Source organism: Olea europaea, chromosome 4 (assembly GCF_002742605.1).
Source record: "Olea europaea var. sylvestris chromosome 4, O_europaea_v1, whole genome shotgun sequence".
NCBI classification, from domain to species: domain Eukaryota; kingdom Viridiplantae; phylum Streptophyta; class Magnoliopsida; order Lamiales; family Oleaceae; genus Olea; species Olea europaea.
In genome coordinates, this window is record NC_036240.1 from 4,854,368 (window position 1) to 4,870,779 (window position 16,412).

The 16,412-nt window shown below is 36.2% G+C and overlaps 1 protein-coding gene across 1 annotated transcript; it reads left to right on the top strand.

The window, feature by feature from the left end:
- Positions 1–815: 815 nt before the first annotated feature.
- LOC111392716 (putative receptor-like protein kinase At4g00960) lies at positions 816–3,690 on the top strand. Its single transcript, XM_023018112.1, has 8 exons — positions 816–1,160; positions 1,236–1,617; positions 1,927–2,058; positions 2,149–2,258; positions 2,364–2,574; positions 2,722–2,959; positions 3,088–3,238; positions 3,337–3,690. The coding sequence occupies exons 1-8, from the start codon at positions 816–818 to the stop codon at positions 3,586–3,588; spliced, it is 1,821 nt and encodes a 606-aa protein (XP_022873880.1). The 3' UTR covers positions 3,589–3,690.
- The last annotated feature ends 12,722 nt before the right edge of the window (positions 3,691–16,412 follow it).

Genomic DNA, 16,412 nt, shown 5'->3' on the forward strand with positions numbered 1-16,412 from the left:
GTGCCTATCTCATAGCTTTAATCAAACTAGTGGTTTGAGGGTGAGATTATTATTTTTTTTTAGAGATTGATCATTGTTGTATTTTTCAATTTGTTTATAATACAAGTTTTGGGGATAAACTTGAAAATCTTGAACTCTAGTTTATTATAATGGATTTAGTCAGACTTGCCTTGTGGTTTTTCCCTCTATTCCAGAAGATTTTTTTCTACGTAAAAATTTGGTGTTGTGTTCTCTTGCTTTGTTTTGATCCTTTACTTGTATATTTAATCACTCTAGTTATTTATTTGGATTGTTGAATTTATTCTTGCGAGTAATTGCCCAATAGTTTCACAAGTCTAGCTTAAAGGTAATATTGTTGGAAATTAACCTTAACGTGTGAATATGAATCTATATTCAATAACATTGGTACTACTCAATAATTACGTACATATAACCTTGTAGTAACATTGACTCGAGTGAGTCATGTGAGTCCTAGTGCCAATGCTTGATTTTATTATAAGACCATCATTTCTTCTTACACAAATTTGTGGCTGTTGTTGAAAGAAGAATAAACCGTGTTTGAAATGGTAAATTATGGGAAAATACCTCCACTCTTTCGCAGAATTGTAACGTTTTTTACTTTTAATCCATAAAAGTAGTGTGAAATCGTAGATTATCCAAGTCCTCGTTCAATCCTGGAAATTATAGGATATCTAGGTAATGGTTAAATCCTGGAAATTACATAAAAGTTAGTTAGGGTAGCTAGTGAGGTACTCAAGTATAAAACCATATCATGTTTCATATCACCACATTAGATTAGAGAGGCAAATACAGTAATGAGTTTTTGGAAATGGCTTATTCCTTTTATTTTCCTCGTTCTGACAAACCTTGTTGTTATCGTCAACTCCCAGTATTTATCACCTTATTTTCGCCATCAATGTCTTAATAATGGTAATTACACAACTAATAGCACATACCACACTAACCTCAATAGCCTCCCCTCTTCTGTCTCCTCTAATATTGATATAAATGGATTTTACTACAGCTCCGTGGGGGAGAATCCCGACAGATTCAATGCCATTGCGCTCTGTAGAGGAGATATTCAGTTCGACAAATGTCGTAGTTGTGTCTATAATGCAGCACGCTCCATCTTACAATTGTGTCCCTATCAAAAACAGGCAATTTTAAGCGATCTCCATTGCATGGTACGATACTCCAACAACTCGATCTTTAGAACTCTAGCAATTAGACCATACTTTCAGGCGCGGGAAGATGAAAATGTCACGAACAGGGACCAGTTCAACCAGGAACTGAGAACATTGTTAGACAGTCTTCGATCCCAGGCCGCTCATGGTGGCCCCCTCAAGAAGTTTGCAGCTGCGAAACGAACAGCAACAAATTTTCAAACAATTTATGGACTTGTGCAGTGCACCCCGGATTTAACGGCTCAGGATTGCAGTAATTGCTTGATCCAGGCTGCTAAACTTATGGCAGAATGCTGTAATGGAGCAAAAGGAGTTAGAATCCATACCCCCAGCTGCTGTCTTCGATATAGAACCTATCCCTTCTTCAACAATTCCATGGTTGATCAGCCCCAAAGGATGATGCCAATGCCACCAGTAATAAAGCCACTAGCAGGTCACTAAAACATCCTATGCGACTTCTATTTTGTAGTAGAGCCATTCGTACTAAAAGTTTAGAAACAAAAGGAAATTTTAAAGAGAAGCCAAACATGTTTAGCTTTTAAAGTACAGAGCTACAAACATATTTGTTTTAAAATTTTCTTCTGTTAAAAAGAATGAAGTTCGCTTCCTTTTTAGCTAGGCTTAACAAGACATGCTCCCATATTGATTCATGCTAGATTTTTAAAAGTATTACTTGCAACCCAAAACATTTAAACAAGAAGCTGAAAAGTAATATTAAAACAGTTTATTCTGCATTTTGCAGGAAAGAATGCTAATAAAAGTCGAACCATTATCATTATTATTGTTTCTATTGTCTTGGGTCTAATTCTCGTTCTTTGCATTCGCATCGTCCTAAGAATGAGACAACAGCGTAAACTAGAGGAAAAACTTGGAAGTAAGTAATTTAGATAACTAATTTTACGCACATCAAACTCTATCTTACTTTTCTTTATTCGATAACCTCTTTTTTATGCAATTTTTCAAGCTAACAATGACAAATGCTTGCAATATGACTTTTGTACAATAAGAGCCGCAACGGACAATTTTTCTGATGTTAACAAGCTTGGTCAAGGTGGATTTGGCATTGTTTACAGGGTAACTATTAGAAAGATAGTTTCGATAGATACAGAGGTAGTAGTGTCCTTCATTTCAGGGAGAAAGTTTTATAAATTTTCATGTGTTCTCAATATTTAATCTCAGGGAGAACTTCCAAATGGACAGGAAATAGCGGTGAAAAGATTGTCAAGGGATTCAGGGCAAGGCGACCTAGAATTTAAGAATGAGGTCTTGTTAGTGGCTCGGCTTCAACACAGAAATCTGGTTAGTCTCTTGGGTTTCTCCCTAGAAAAAAGCGAGAGGATTCTTGTGTATGAGTTCATGCAGAATGGGAGCCTTGACCACTTCATATTTGGTAATTAACATTCAATTTGATGTAAATTAGTCCTTGCAGTAATCTATTTCTTTCTATTCATTAATGTTGTGCGTGTAATGGATATCCATTTTGAGCATTATTTTCATTTGATTCATCATAATTTCATTTTTTGAAGTTTACATGTAGACCCAATAAAGCGTCCATATTTGGATTGGGATAGATGCTACAAAATCATAAGGGGTGTTGCTGGAGGAGTTCTTTATATACATGAAGATTCTCAAGTTCGGATCATCCACCTTGATCTCAAAGCTAGCAATATTTTGTTAGATGGAGATAATAACCCTAAAATATCAGACTTTGGTATGGCAAGGTTATTTGTCGAAGACGAAACACAAGGCAATGCCAGCAAGATAGGGGGAACCCCGTAAGCATTTAACAGAAGAACATTATCTCATATTATAATTTAAAAACAGAAAATATTGTCATGTTTTAAATGAGTATTTAGTTATAAAATTTGTTACTAATTATAGACCTACAAACTAACTATTGCAGTGGATATATGGCACCTAAGTACGCTATGCATGGACATTTTTCTGTTAAATCAGATGTCTTTAGCTTTGGTGTGCTAGTTCTAGAGATTATAACTGGTCAGAGAATTAATAGTTACCAGAATGGGAATCGTGTTAAGAGTCTGCTAAATTTTGTAAGTGTAAATAGGAAACAATTTATTCCTTTTTTGTCAATTTGAAGCTACCAATTATAGTGTTGAATATTCTATTTAAACATGTCACATTCTCGCAGGCTTGGAAAAATTGGCATGAAGGAACAACAACAAATTTAATAGATCCTGCATTGGGGGCTTCTTCAACTTCCTTGCAAGATATTGTACGATGCCTTCACATTGGTTTGCTCTGTGTTCAAGAGAGTGCAGCTGACAGACCTACGATGGCAATGTTGGTTGTCATGCTCTCTAACTTCTCCCTAAATCTGCCCACACCATCACAGCCTGCATTTTTTATGTCCAGTCCAGACATTTCAAGTTCAACAATATAGGGATCAGAAAATCAACAAATAATGCCTCAATTAGTGAGTAATATCGTTGGTAACTGATGCATACCAGCAGATGGTAGATAAAATAATGGAGCAATATATACATCACCAAAACTCAAGCGAAGGAAGATCACGTGGATAATCAATTATGAAATGGCCAAAAGATGGCTTGTTGTAAAGATTCACGCATCAGTTTGAGTACTACACTGATGGCTGATTTCCACTTTTAATTGTTTATAAATCTTTTTTAATTATATTAAAACTCATATAAGTGTAATGGATTGACAGACTTGAATTACGAATAAGAATTACAGTTCGGTTTAATCCAAATGTATTTGTTATTTCTAGGCATTTCAAATTCAAAATCAACGAGTTTTGATCAACGTTTGTTTCTCCATTCTGCGGCATGAGTAACTTCAAAGAGACAAAGATTCATTATATAAGACATTTTATGGTTACATTTATTTTTAAAATCAAGCAAATATGTGCTTGTTCTAAGCCCCATAAGTTTTGATGGTTTTCAAGGTATATTATTCTTTTTCACCCTAAAAGAATGAATACAAGAAACGGCAAAGTTGAATTTAAGAGAGAAAATAAGACAATACAAAGAGAAGAGAATTGTATTGAATAATGTGATTTGTTTACAAGAGAGGTATCCTATTTATAGCCTAATTTGAAAGGAATGTTTTCCTTTCTAACCAATGTGGGACTAACTAACATTTACATTGTATATACATTAACAGCCCCCCTCAAAGTCAAGGTGGTAAAATGGAGACCAACTTGAGTTTGGAAACTAAATCCTCAAGGCGTCCAGGAGGGTGCGTTTTAGTGAAGATATCAGCAGTTTGATCGGTCGAAGAAACTGATAATAGTCCAATAGTCCCACGGGTGAGATGATGACGTAGAAAGTGACAATCAATTTCAATGTGTTTTGTGCGTTCATGGAATACATCATTGTGAGCAATTTGGATAGAACTTGGCAGTAGAATGGGTGACGCCCATGTCTTCAAGTAACCAGAGAAGCCAAAGAAGTTCCTGAGTTGTATCAGCAAGGGCTCGATACTCAGCTTTTGTACTGGATCGAGCGACTACTGTTTGTTTCTTGCTGTGCCAAGAAATAAGAGAATCACCAAGGAAGAAGCAATACCCAGTGGTAGATCTACGATCAGTGGGGTTACCTGCCCAATCTGCATCTGAGTAGGCACGAAGCTGGAGTGAAGAGTGAGATGAGAAGTGGAGACCATGAAATAAGGTCCCTTTGATGTACCTGAGAATACGAAGCACTGCAGCATAATGGGATGTACGAGGAGCAGAGAGAAATTGACTGACAATATGGATAGCATAAGAGATGTCAAGGCGAGTAACTGTAAGATAAATAAGACTACCAACCAACTGGCGAAACAAGGTGGGGTCATCCAAAGGTGTACCATCCATGGGAGTGAGTTTAGAGTTGAGCTCTAGAGGAGTGGTACATTTTTTACTATCCGTGAGTCCTGCTCGAGTAAGAAGATCAGAAGCATACTTTGCTTGCGAAAGATAATATCCCTTAGAGTTAGAAGTGATCTCAAGTCCCAAAAAGTAACTAAGCTTTCCAAGATCTTTCATTTCGACATGTTGGCTGAGATAAGTCTTGAGATGCAAAATTCCGGATGTGTCATCACCAGTGATGATCATATCATCAACATAGAGGAGAAGAAGGATAGTACCCTGGTCTATTTTGCGAATGAAAAGAGCAGAATCATGTGAGCTAGAAATGAACCCAAAATCTCCAACAATGGTGCTGAACTTGGCAAACCAAGCTCGAGGAGCTTGCTTGAGACCATAAAGAGCCCGATGAAGTTTGCAGATTTGATGCGGAAGATGATGAGAACTAGGAGGAGGGCACATATAAACTTCTTCAGTAAGTTCACCATTAAGAAAAGCATTTTTCACATCCATCTGAAATAATTCCCAATGACGGACGGCGGCAATTGCAATTAAGCTACGAACTGAAGTAAGGTGGGCAACCGGGGCAAAGGTCTCCTCATAGTCAATCCCATACTCCTGGGTAAATCCTTTAGCTACCAAACGAGCTTTGTATCGATCAATGGACCCATCAGAGTGAGTTTTGATCTTGTAAACCCACTTTCATCCCATGGCATGTTTGCCTTTTGGTAGGTCTACTAGATCCCAAGTGTGAGTGTTTTCGAGTGCCTGTACTTCATCATTCGTTGCTTTCTACCAAAGAGGATCAGAACTAGCTTCATGATAAGACTGAGGTTCATGGTGAGAAAGAATAGTAGAAAATACAACCAAGCCACGAAGATTAACAGAAGGAGATTTTACTCGGTCACTTCGTCGAGTAGGGAGATCAAAAGTTGTTGGAGTGGATCCATCAGAAGAGACAAGTTCCTCAGAAGAAGGCAATGTGGATAACTCAATTGAGGTATCTGTAGACATGTTAGTTGGTAATGACATATTTGAGAAAGATATAGGATGTGTTGGTGGAGATGTTGACTCAGAAGAAGAGTTTGTCTCAGGAGTGTTAGGAAAAAGATCTGTGGAGAGGTCAATGAATAGGATAGAGGTATTGTCATGTGACAAGTGAAACTTGGATATGGAGGCGAACATCTTGTGTTCCCAGAAAATGACATGACAAGGTACTCGGAGACGTTTGGAGTAAAGATCCCAACATCTGTAGCCTTTGTGTTCAATCCCATATCCCAAGAAGCAACATAGTTGAGATCTAGATTCCAATTTGGTGCGCTTATGAGGCTGAAGAAGAACAAAACAAGCACAACCGAATACCTTAAGAGTGTTATAGTCAAGAGGGTGACCATAAAGATGCTCAAATGGTGATTGATTCCCAATGATGGGAGAAGGCACGCGGTTCTTGGTGTAAACAGCTGTAAGAGCAGCTTCACCCCAAAATCGTTCAGGACACAAAGCAAATATGAGAAGAGCACGGACAGTATTGAGAATGTCTCGGTGTATGTGCTCAGCACGTCCATTTTGTTGAGAAGTGCCTGGACATGAACGATGAGGAAGAGTGCCATGTTTGCAAAGAAAGGTAATGACTCTGGAGTCTGTGCATTCAGCAGCATTGTCAGCACGAAACACTTTGATATTGCAAGAAAATTGAGTTTTGACCATGGTAGCAAAATCAAGGTACAACTGAGGTAATTCGGATCGATTATGCATAAGAAATATCCAAGTGTAACGAGAGTAATCATCAATAAAAATTACAAAATATCTAGAGCCTCCTATAGTAGCAGTGGGAGATGGGCCCCAAACATTAGAGTGAATCAAATCAAATGGTGCAGAAGAAAAGGAATCACTTTTGTGACATGGCAATGCCGATTGTTTTGCAAGTTGACAAGGAAGACAATCAAATTGTTCTTTATTAACAAGCCCTAAATAACCACTAGATGCTAAAAATTAAAGACGACTAATAGAAGCATGACCCAGACGAGAATGCCAGAGACTGATGGATGGGGTAGATGACTAGGACTGCTGTCTGAACTGATGAGGAAAAATGGGATGGAAGGTAAAGATTGATGAGCTCAAAGAGTCGTCCAACCTTATGGCCTATCCCAAGAGTTTGTCCCGTCTTTGGATCCTGCACACAACAACCAGAAGTAGAAAAGATGACAGTTAGACCGAAGTCACAAAATTGACCAACAGATATAAGATTGAGAGTGAGTTGGGGAATACAATAAGTATCAGAAAGTGAAGTGTTTAATGTTGAGATTTTTCCGATATGACTTACGGTCATAGAAGAACCATCAGCAGTGTGAATAGTTGGAGTATGATTAGCAAGACGTTTGTGGCAAATATAGTGGAGTCAGGTGTCATGTGATTACAACATGTAGAGTCAAAGAACCAAGATGAATTACCTGAGGTGACTTACATAACAGTAGAGGGTAAATTACCAGAATGAGCAAGGAGTTGTTTGATAATTTCCTCACATCAGAAGTAGAAAACGTCTCACTGGTAGTAGTGGATGATGAACCTTCAGCGGTAGTGGCGGCAGATCTAGAAGGAGTACCGCGAGACATGTGTTGTTAGGAGTGTCTGTTGGGGTTTTGGAAACAATCACGCTGAAGGTGACCAAGGGCTTGCTTGTGACAGAATTGGCAAAATCGAACTGGGTATTCCAAGAGAATGTGTCCTGGTTTCTTACAGTAATTGCAGAATCTTGAGGATCCAGATGGATGTCCTTTGTTGTTGGGTTGAAAAGATCCAGATGGATGTATTTTGTTGCTGGGTTGAGGTCCTCTAGGACTGGCGAAGATAGCATCTGTAGAGATAGTCTTGCGAGAGGCAAGACGAGTTTCCTCCGAAAGAAGTTCAGTAACAGCTTGATCTAAAGTAGGTAAGGGCCTGCGGTGAAGGAGAGATGCATGAACATGCGCAAACTCATTAGTGAGGGCCATGAGAAAGAGAACCAAGTGTTTCTGATCTCGATAATTAAATTTTTTTTAGCATCATTAGCATCTATAAACTCTAGTTCTGAAGAAGCAAGTTGATCCCAAACATAGTGCATCTCAGATAAGAAATTATTAATGGATTGCCCAGGCTATTGTTGCATACAATGTAGAGTGCCTAGAAGTTGGTATTGATGAGACAGATCTGTGGTGGTGTAGCGTTTCTATAGAAAATCCCATAGTGACTTGGCAGTCTTGAATCTACCAAACTGGAGACTAATGGAGCGTACGCATGTGTTACGAATCCAAGTGATAATTTGGTGATTTTTGCTATCCCATTCTTCGAGACGATCTATGTATTTTGTGTTGTCTTTTCCAGCGATTTTCTCTGGTTCGGTGATATCACCAGTAACATAGCGCCATAGCTTTTTGCCCTTAAGAAAGCTTGACATAGCCTGAGCCCATATAGTGTAGTTGAGTTCTTCCATGACAATGGTAATAGGTTGTGAGGCCTCAAGATGCTCCATAATGTGCACGAAATTAGAAGGATATAGAGAGAAAAATAATAGGAACCGAATTGAACTGGTCAGGAAATGACTGATGGGGTGGTGGCTGAGATGATGTCGATGGAGAATAAGACTCCGACTATAGCGACGACCTAACAGGTATGAAAAGGATATACAAGAGGTTTTTCTGATGTGAAGGATCCACTAATAGTGGCAATCACAGAGCATACTCAACTTTTGATAGATCGAGAACACTAAGAATAGTAGCTCTGATACCAAGTTGAATTTAAGAGAGAAAATAAGACAATACAAAGAGAAGAGATTTGTATTGAATAATGTGATTTGTTTACAAAAGAGGTATCCTATTTATAGCCTAATTTGAGAAAAATGTTTTCCTTTCTAATTAATGTGGGACTAACTAACATTTACATTGTATATACATTAACAGGCACAATGATTCAATCATTTTTTTCCCTCAAGATATGTGAATTGCTACCCATCCTTAAGATTAGTTTTATAAAGTGGCGGGTGCACGACGGTGACAAGTTTTCTGGCAAGTGGCTAGTGTGTTACTTTCTTTGTCTAGAGAGATTTTCTTTGAGTAATAATTGGCAATTCATTAAACAAAATTAAAGTTATAAAAAAAGTTATAAAAGTCAAAGTCAATGGGGAGGTTGTATAGGTCAATTAGGAGTCTTTAGGTTCGAATATGGAACAAGGAGATAAAGTCGCCACATTAATGCTCTCTCAATACCAAGATCATTCTCGAGCTCCAAAATAATGAGCGTTATGCCAATGTTTTGCTTGAGCATCAACTTGGCGCCAAGGTTTCATTTGGTCACTAGCATTTTTCTAGGAAAATCCTAGATCGAGTTTTAAACAGTTTTTTAAGTCATAAACAACCCCAAACACCTTCTACTATATATTCCTAAGTTATATTTCATCCTTAGGTATGTTTGATCATTATATTCCTATTATAATTCATTTGTTGAAGATCCTGCATCAACTCGCTACATTAGATCAATCAACCACACATTAAAAAATCAAATTCATATTTGTAAAACATCAAACCACCCACTTCTCAAATATCTGTGAGAGCATGTTGAAAATTAAGGAAATTGTCCAAAGTTTTGATAGGATGAGAACATGTGATTCCTCGGTGAACCACAGGAGATAGATAATTTTAGAGGTCAGGAGCTGATGCAAGAGCACGCAGTACATAAAGGCCTTGGTGATTGCAAGAAGCAAATCAGAAAGTTTAGGAATTAGTCGAGTTTAGATAGTACAATAAGTCAATTCGCCTATATTGAATTTTATTGGCAGCGTGTCGGAGTTTTTTGTTTCTGCAAGGGGGTTTTCTCCGTGATCAATTCTTTAGTATTACTTATTTTCTACAAATTACAAACTGCAATAATTCAACATCTAAGTAAAATTTGCATGTGAATTCATCTGGATTAAATATTTATTGTGACTTGTTGCTTTAATTATCAGTAATTTTTATTTTCACATAAAACACCTATTCACCTCATCTAGGTATTAATTGTGACAAATTTAGATATTTCAATTAGTATCAAAGTTTAAAATCAATCCTAGCCCCACTTTATCTAGATGAGTCAATCACTAAATGTACATCCTTAATTTGCAATTGACGGAAGCTATTACGCTTACTGGTAAGCGAGGATGAGAGCTTTCTTGAAATTTGTAGATGAGAGAATATGGGTGTGTCTTGAGAAAGGATGGATCATCTCAGCTACATCTGTTATAGGTGTAGTTATCCCTACTGAGATTGCTAGTTGATCTAAAAATGGCTTAGATGAGCATAACTTGAATAGTAAAGGGCCTAAAGGTTTCATGCCCTATTTCTGGCCGTGTCCTCAAGGATTTTAAGAAAGTGTCTATGTGTGAGACTTTAAAAGAAGTATAGGATATCTCAAAGACTACACATGAAGGAACCAAAGCTCTTAAGAACTCTTAACTATAGATGTTTAGCACTAGGTTTGAAGAAATTATAATAAGGGATGATGAATCATTCGATGATTTCTATGCAAAATTGAATGATATAGTTAACTCCAGCTTCAACCTAGGTGAAAAAATTCCTAAAACTATGATTGTTCGAAAAGTTCTTAGATTTTTACCTGGGCGGTTTAGACCTAAGATCACAACTATTGAAGATAGTAAAGACTTAGATGCAATTAAGATAGACGAACTAGTTGATCCCTCTGAACCTATGAACTCACCATATCTCAGCATAAGATAAACACGTCTATAGCCTATAATACTGTCAGGAAATAAGAGTATGACTCGACTGATATTAGCACCTTTAAAGATGAGGAGATAGATAACTTCATTAAGAAGTTTAAAAAAAAAATCTTTATTAATAAGAAGAAATCCCATGAGAGATATAGAGGTGCCCCTAGTGAGTTTAGAAAAGACAATCATAAGAAGACCAATATTATGATGTTTAGAAAGAAATCCTAGTCAGTTAGAAGTGTCAAGGCCTTGGTCACTTTATAAATGAATACCCTAACAATAAATAGACCCTAAGTAAGGGAAAGGTAAGGCAATGGCCGTGACTCTTACTGGTGATGAGTCTAGTTCTAGTGACCAGAGCGATTCCTTTGGTATTGAGGATGATAGAATCTGTATGGCCTTAACATCTATAGTTAAGAGTGATTCAGATAAGGATAGCGAAAAGGTTGAAAATGTAGGTTGTAGTAAAGGTATCAAGGAAGAATCCGAAAATAGGAAGATATTCATAGAGCATATGAACAACATTTCCACGTGAGTCTTAAGGTTAAGAAGATCAACAGAGCCATCTTTAAGAAGGTTAATGAACTTGGCTTAGAAAGTGAGAGACTTACTTCTGACCTTCAGGAGTCTACTAAAAGCATTAGTGAGTTAAGATTAGTCAATGAGAACTTAGAGTCCAAGTTTAAAATCCTAACAAGTGACCTTGAGAAATCCAATACTCAACTCTATTCCTTTTTGAGTGGATCTCTGAAATTTGACAATCTTTTAGGATTGAACAAGTGTACTGGAAATAGTGGAGGTCTAGGATATAATTAGACTGATCAAAAGCCAGTATTTCTGAAACCACTTTTGTCCCTACCACCAACCAACCTAGATATATTGTAAATCCTGAACCCAATAACAAGGGTACCTTAGGACAGAGGCCCACTAGACAACGTAGGACCAAACAGTCCAAAAATCAATATCGGCAACCACCTAGATTTAGACCTAGGTTTATTCCTATGTTTCATAATTGTACGAGTTAGGACACACAAGGCCTAGGTGTCACAAACTTTTGAATGTGAATAGATCATGCCCCAATGGATGGACTTCGCCCATATTTCTATTAGTAGGTGTATACATATATATTTGGGAAAATTGTAGCTGAGACCTCAAAACTTTCAAAAAGTTACAGACTTTTCCCTAACCTTTTATTTGTCGCAATCGTTACCTCAAACCTTTCAACATGTTGCAGATCAAGCCCCAATGGATGGACTTCGCCCATATTTCTATTAGTTGACCCAAAAATTGGACTTTGATTGCATTTTAATAAATAATGAAAGGACAAAATGGTAAATTTATTTTTTTCACATTAAAACTTAAATTATAAACAACAAAAGAAAAAGAAGAAAATAAAATAAAATGAAAAGGGAAAACATCTCTTCTTCTCCTTCACCTCCACCCCAACCCCTTAACCCAAAATCAGAAATCCACCGTCACCACCACCTCAATATCCAAATCCTTGACTCTTCCCCTCACGTTTTTAATCTCACTGAACTTAACCCTCTTACCTTCCTCAAATCCATCATCGTTCTTGAACCTATGATTATTTTCCACAAAATTTTCAAGTTTTTTTTTGGCCAAAATCTGATGTACATGGGCAATCCTGATCGGCCCAGACAATCATGAATTTACAAAAATCAAGCTTAGACCAACTGGGCATCTGTAAGATCTGCTTATAATAACTATCTAGAGAGATCCCAACAAGGCGGGCTTAGTTGGTTTTACCACAATTTGGGGTTCTAAAGGAGACGATAAAACCCTAATCAAAGGCTTATTAACTTGAGAACTGGTAGAATTATTGATTTAATGGGTTTTCGAGGGGAGTAATGGAATGATGGCTAAGACAGAGCCGATTTCGATACCGGCCAAAGAGATAGAGGTTGAAGAGGAGTGGTGATGGATTGATTCAGGTTTTATGGTTGTTGTTTGGGACATGATGATGGATGGTGTGGTGGTGGTGGCGATGGTTGTTGGGGGAGGTCGATTTTGGACGAGGTAGTGGTGACAGTGGTCTTTGGTTTGGGGTAGGGGTGAGGGAGAAGAAGAGATTTTTCCCTTTTCATTTTATTTTCTTCTTCTTTTGTTATTTTTAATTTAAGTTTTAATGTGAAAAATATAAATTTACCATTTTGTCCATTCATAATTTATTAAAATGAAGTCAAAGTCCAATTTTTGGGTCAACTAATAGAATTATGGTAGAATCCATCCATTGGGGCTTGATCTGCAATGTTTTGAAAAGTTTGGGGTGACGGCTGAGACAAATAAAAGTTTAAGGAAAAGTTTGCTACTTTTGAAAGGTTTGGGCTCTCAGCTGCAATTTTTCCTGCATATTTTCATTTAGTCCACATTGTCATATGCATATTCATATAGAAATTGTGCCACCTTATTTTGGTTAACTTGAGCATGCTAATTGTAACCAAGTATGTATAAAACTGATGAATGGTGACTATATTCTCCATAACTGAATTTAGGACTAATGTGGAGTACTTAGTACAAGTTTTCACATTGAATCATCTTCATTGCACACACTAAGAGCTTGTGAATGAGTTTTGATTGCGTGTTTGATATTTGAAATGACAGCCATTTGGGTGGTGAAGTGACCTTAAATATGGTTTGACCTTTAACTAGTTGACCTAAGATTTAGCCCCTGTTTAGTATTCATTAAATTACATTTCATTTTTCTCTTTTCTATTTTCGACCACACAATCTTCCATAAAATAATATTACGCGTAAATAAAAAATTTTTCCTTCTTTTTCAACTGCTCATTTTTCAAAAAATACTATTCTATCCATTTTCGTTTCCGAAAAATGGGGCCAAACGGGGGTTTAGTTTATTCTACAAAAAGAAAAGATTGATACATCTTATACTTATCTTCGAAGCCTTGATAAATCGAACAATTAAGTCTTTAAGGGTTTCTCAAAACTTGAGCCTTATGGTCATCTGACTTGAAGTCACTGGCTCAAAGTTCGTTACAGAGGTTACCAAGAAGGCTAGATGAAGTTGAGCTTTTACATAAAATGAGAGAAGAAAATAACATATATTAAAAAATTATGTTTTGATAGTAAAGTGGAGAAAAAATGGAAAACAAAATAAAAAATTCGAGTAAAAAATTTTAAAACTTTTTCTTAAACAGGTCGTAGTATCACTTGGTCTGATTTTCAGAATTTAAGAAATATATTCATACTTCCTGTGGTTTATTTAACATGTCATTTATCACAAAATTAAGGTTTTGACTCTTGCTCATAAGTTTGAAGAGGCACATTACACACATTGTGTCAGTTACACAATTTATTTCATGTATGTTAAAACAGTTGGTGGGAAAAGTTCACTATTTCTTGATTTTGCTTGTACAAGTGATCAATTGCATTTTTCAAGTCATCATATGATTTTGGGATGTACGCCTCAATGTTATGTTTTAAAAATCATGAAAAGTTGGGTCAAAATTCGAAAAATTCAAAAAATGATGTTATTTACCCAAGTTTTTGGTCAAACATGTTGGTTCTACACTCATGAACACTTTCACATCATTAGATTGCACGTTTATTAGGTTTTGCATCTTTTTGCGCGCTTTTGGCTCATATGCATTCTTTAACTAGTTTTTCATTGAGGTATCCAATCACTATTGTTTGCATTGGGATAATGGTAATGAGTCTAATGAAGAGTCAGATTAGGTGATAGGCCCTTTTGTCAATTGTGAAAAAATAGGGAGTAGTATTTTGATGATGGCTATTTTTGAGACATTACATTTGTGGTTGTATTTTGAAATCATTTTGGATGTATGTTGATACTTCACATAATTTGATGCATTTATTGGTATTATTATTATGAATTGATCGTAAGATAATAACAATAATGAAATGAATTGATCGTAAGATAATAACAATAATGAAATGAAAAGAATACAATAAGAACATCATAATTTATGTGAAAACTCAAGATGGGAAAAATTCACGGGCAGATAAGGAGCATTTCACTATTCCCTATAGCAATTGTGTTTCCAACAAAATCCCAATATTCTCAATAAAGATCTAAACTCTCAAGATGTTGTATGAATTGTTCTCTCGGTCATGACTTATATATATAAGCCATAGAAATCAAATTGTAGACTAATAGATGTCCAAAGAATGTGTCAAAATGCGAAACGGGACTGTGTAGGATGAAACTGGCTAGTGGTAGGTAAGTGACAGCTCCACCGCTCGAGTGTTAGGCGAGTGACGAGTCTCAAGAGAAAATATGCGGACACCACTCGAGTGGTTAGCTAACGGTAGGCTAGCGATAATGTTATGTCTTTTCTTCTCGGTTCATAATTTTGATTTCTTCAAAACCACTTCAACCAAAACTTCAACACCCACTAAAATTTGATAACAAATCTCACCTTGATCCAAATTCAAATACAAGGAATTTCAAAACACATCTTCAAGTAAACACCACTTATTCTCTTCCAAACAAGCTCCAATGGACTAAACCAATGACAAATACCAACTAAGTGCAAGCAATGCTCAAACTTAGCAATGAGAAGTAGTTTTGCTAACATATCAGCAAAATTATCTTTTGTATCAACCTTGCTCACTACGATATCACCATGAACAATCACTTCACGTACAAATTGATACCTCACATTAATGTATTTAATTTTCTTATGAAACATTTGATCCTTAGTAAAAAAGATAACACTTTGACTATCACAATACACTGTAGAAATTTACAAATTTTCATTGAGTTTACCAATTAATCCCCTCAACTACATAGACTTCTTACATGTCTCTGTAATAGCTATATACTTAGCCTCTATCGTAGACAATGCTACTGTATTATGCAAAATAGCTTTTCAACATATAGAAAAGCCTCCGAGTCAAAACACATACCCTGTAAATGATCTCCTCTTATCAAGATTTCCCGCGAAATCAGAATTCACATACCTAATGACTCCATTTATATTTCTACCAAAATACAAGCAAGCATTAGTAGAGCCCCTCAAGCATCTAAATATAACATCTCGAATCCTAGCAACCCGATATGTTACCAAACATGAATTTCTTAACGTGCTAAAAAAATAAATTTGAATATAATAACATATTCAATAAAAGTTGAACAACACTTAGTAAAAGATAAATTTAATTTAATAAAATATGCGGAACGTTTTGGAATCATATCTTTCATCAAATCATTGATAAAAACTAGTTCTAACATGCAATTAAACTAGGACTAATTAAAAATTATAATGTTACTCACAATTGAGTCTATATATATATATATATATACAAAAAAATAATCAAAAACTTTTAAAAATTCCAATGTTTCTAAAAATTAAAGTAATTCATGACAATAATCCGTTGGTCCAATAGTCCAATAGCATATCCACCTATCGTCATCCAGTATGCTATTTTTTACTTGAAAATTGTAAATGAATAGGGACGAGAATAACGAATTATACTCAATGAAATGTTTGTTACTCCACATTCAAATTGAACATGAAATTACGCATAAATTCTCTTACCAACATAAAATGAGAATTATCACACCATGACAAATGATAATTCTAGCAAGCGCCGCAAAATAACGTGAAGACTAACTGATACCCGTAGGTACGCCTTAAAATGTATCATGATTTCTTCGAAAGAA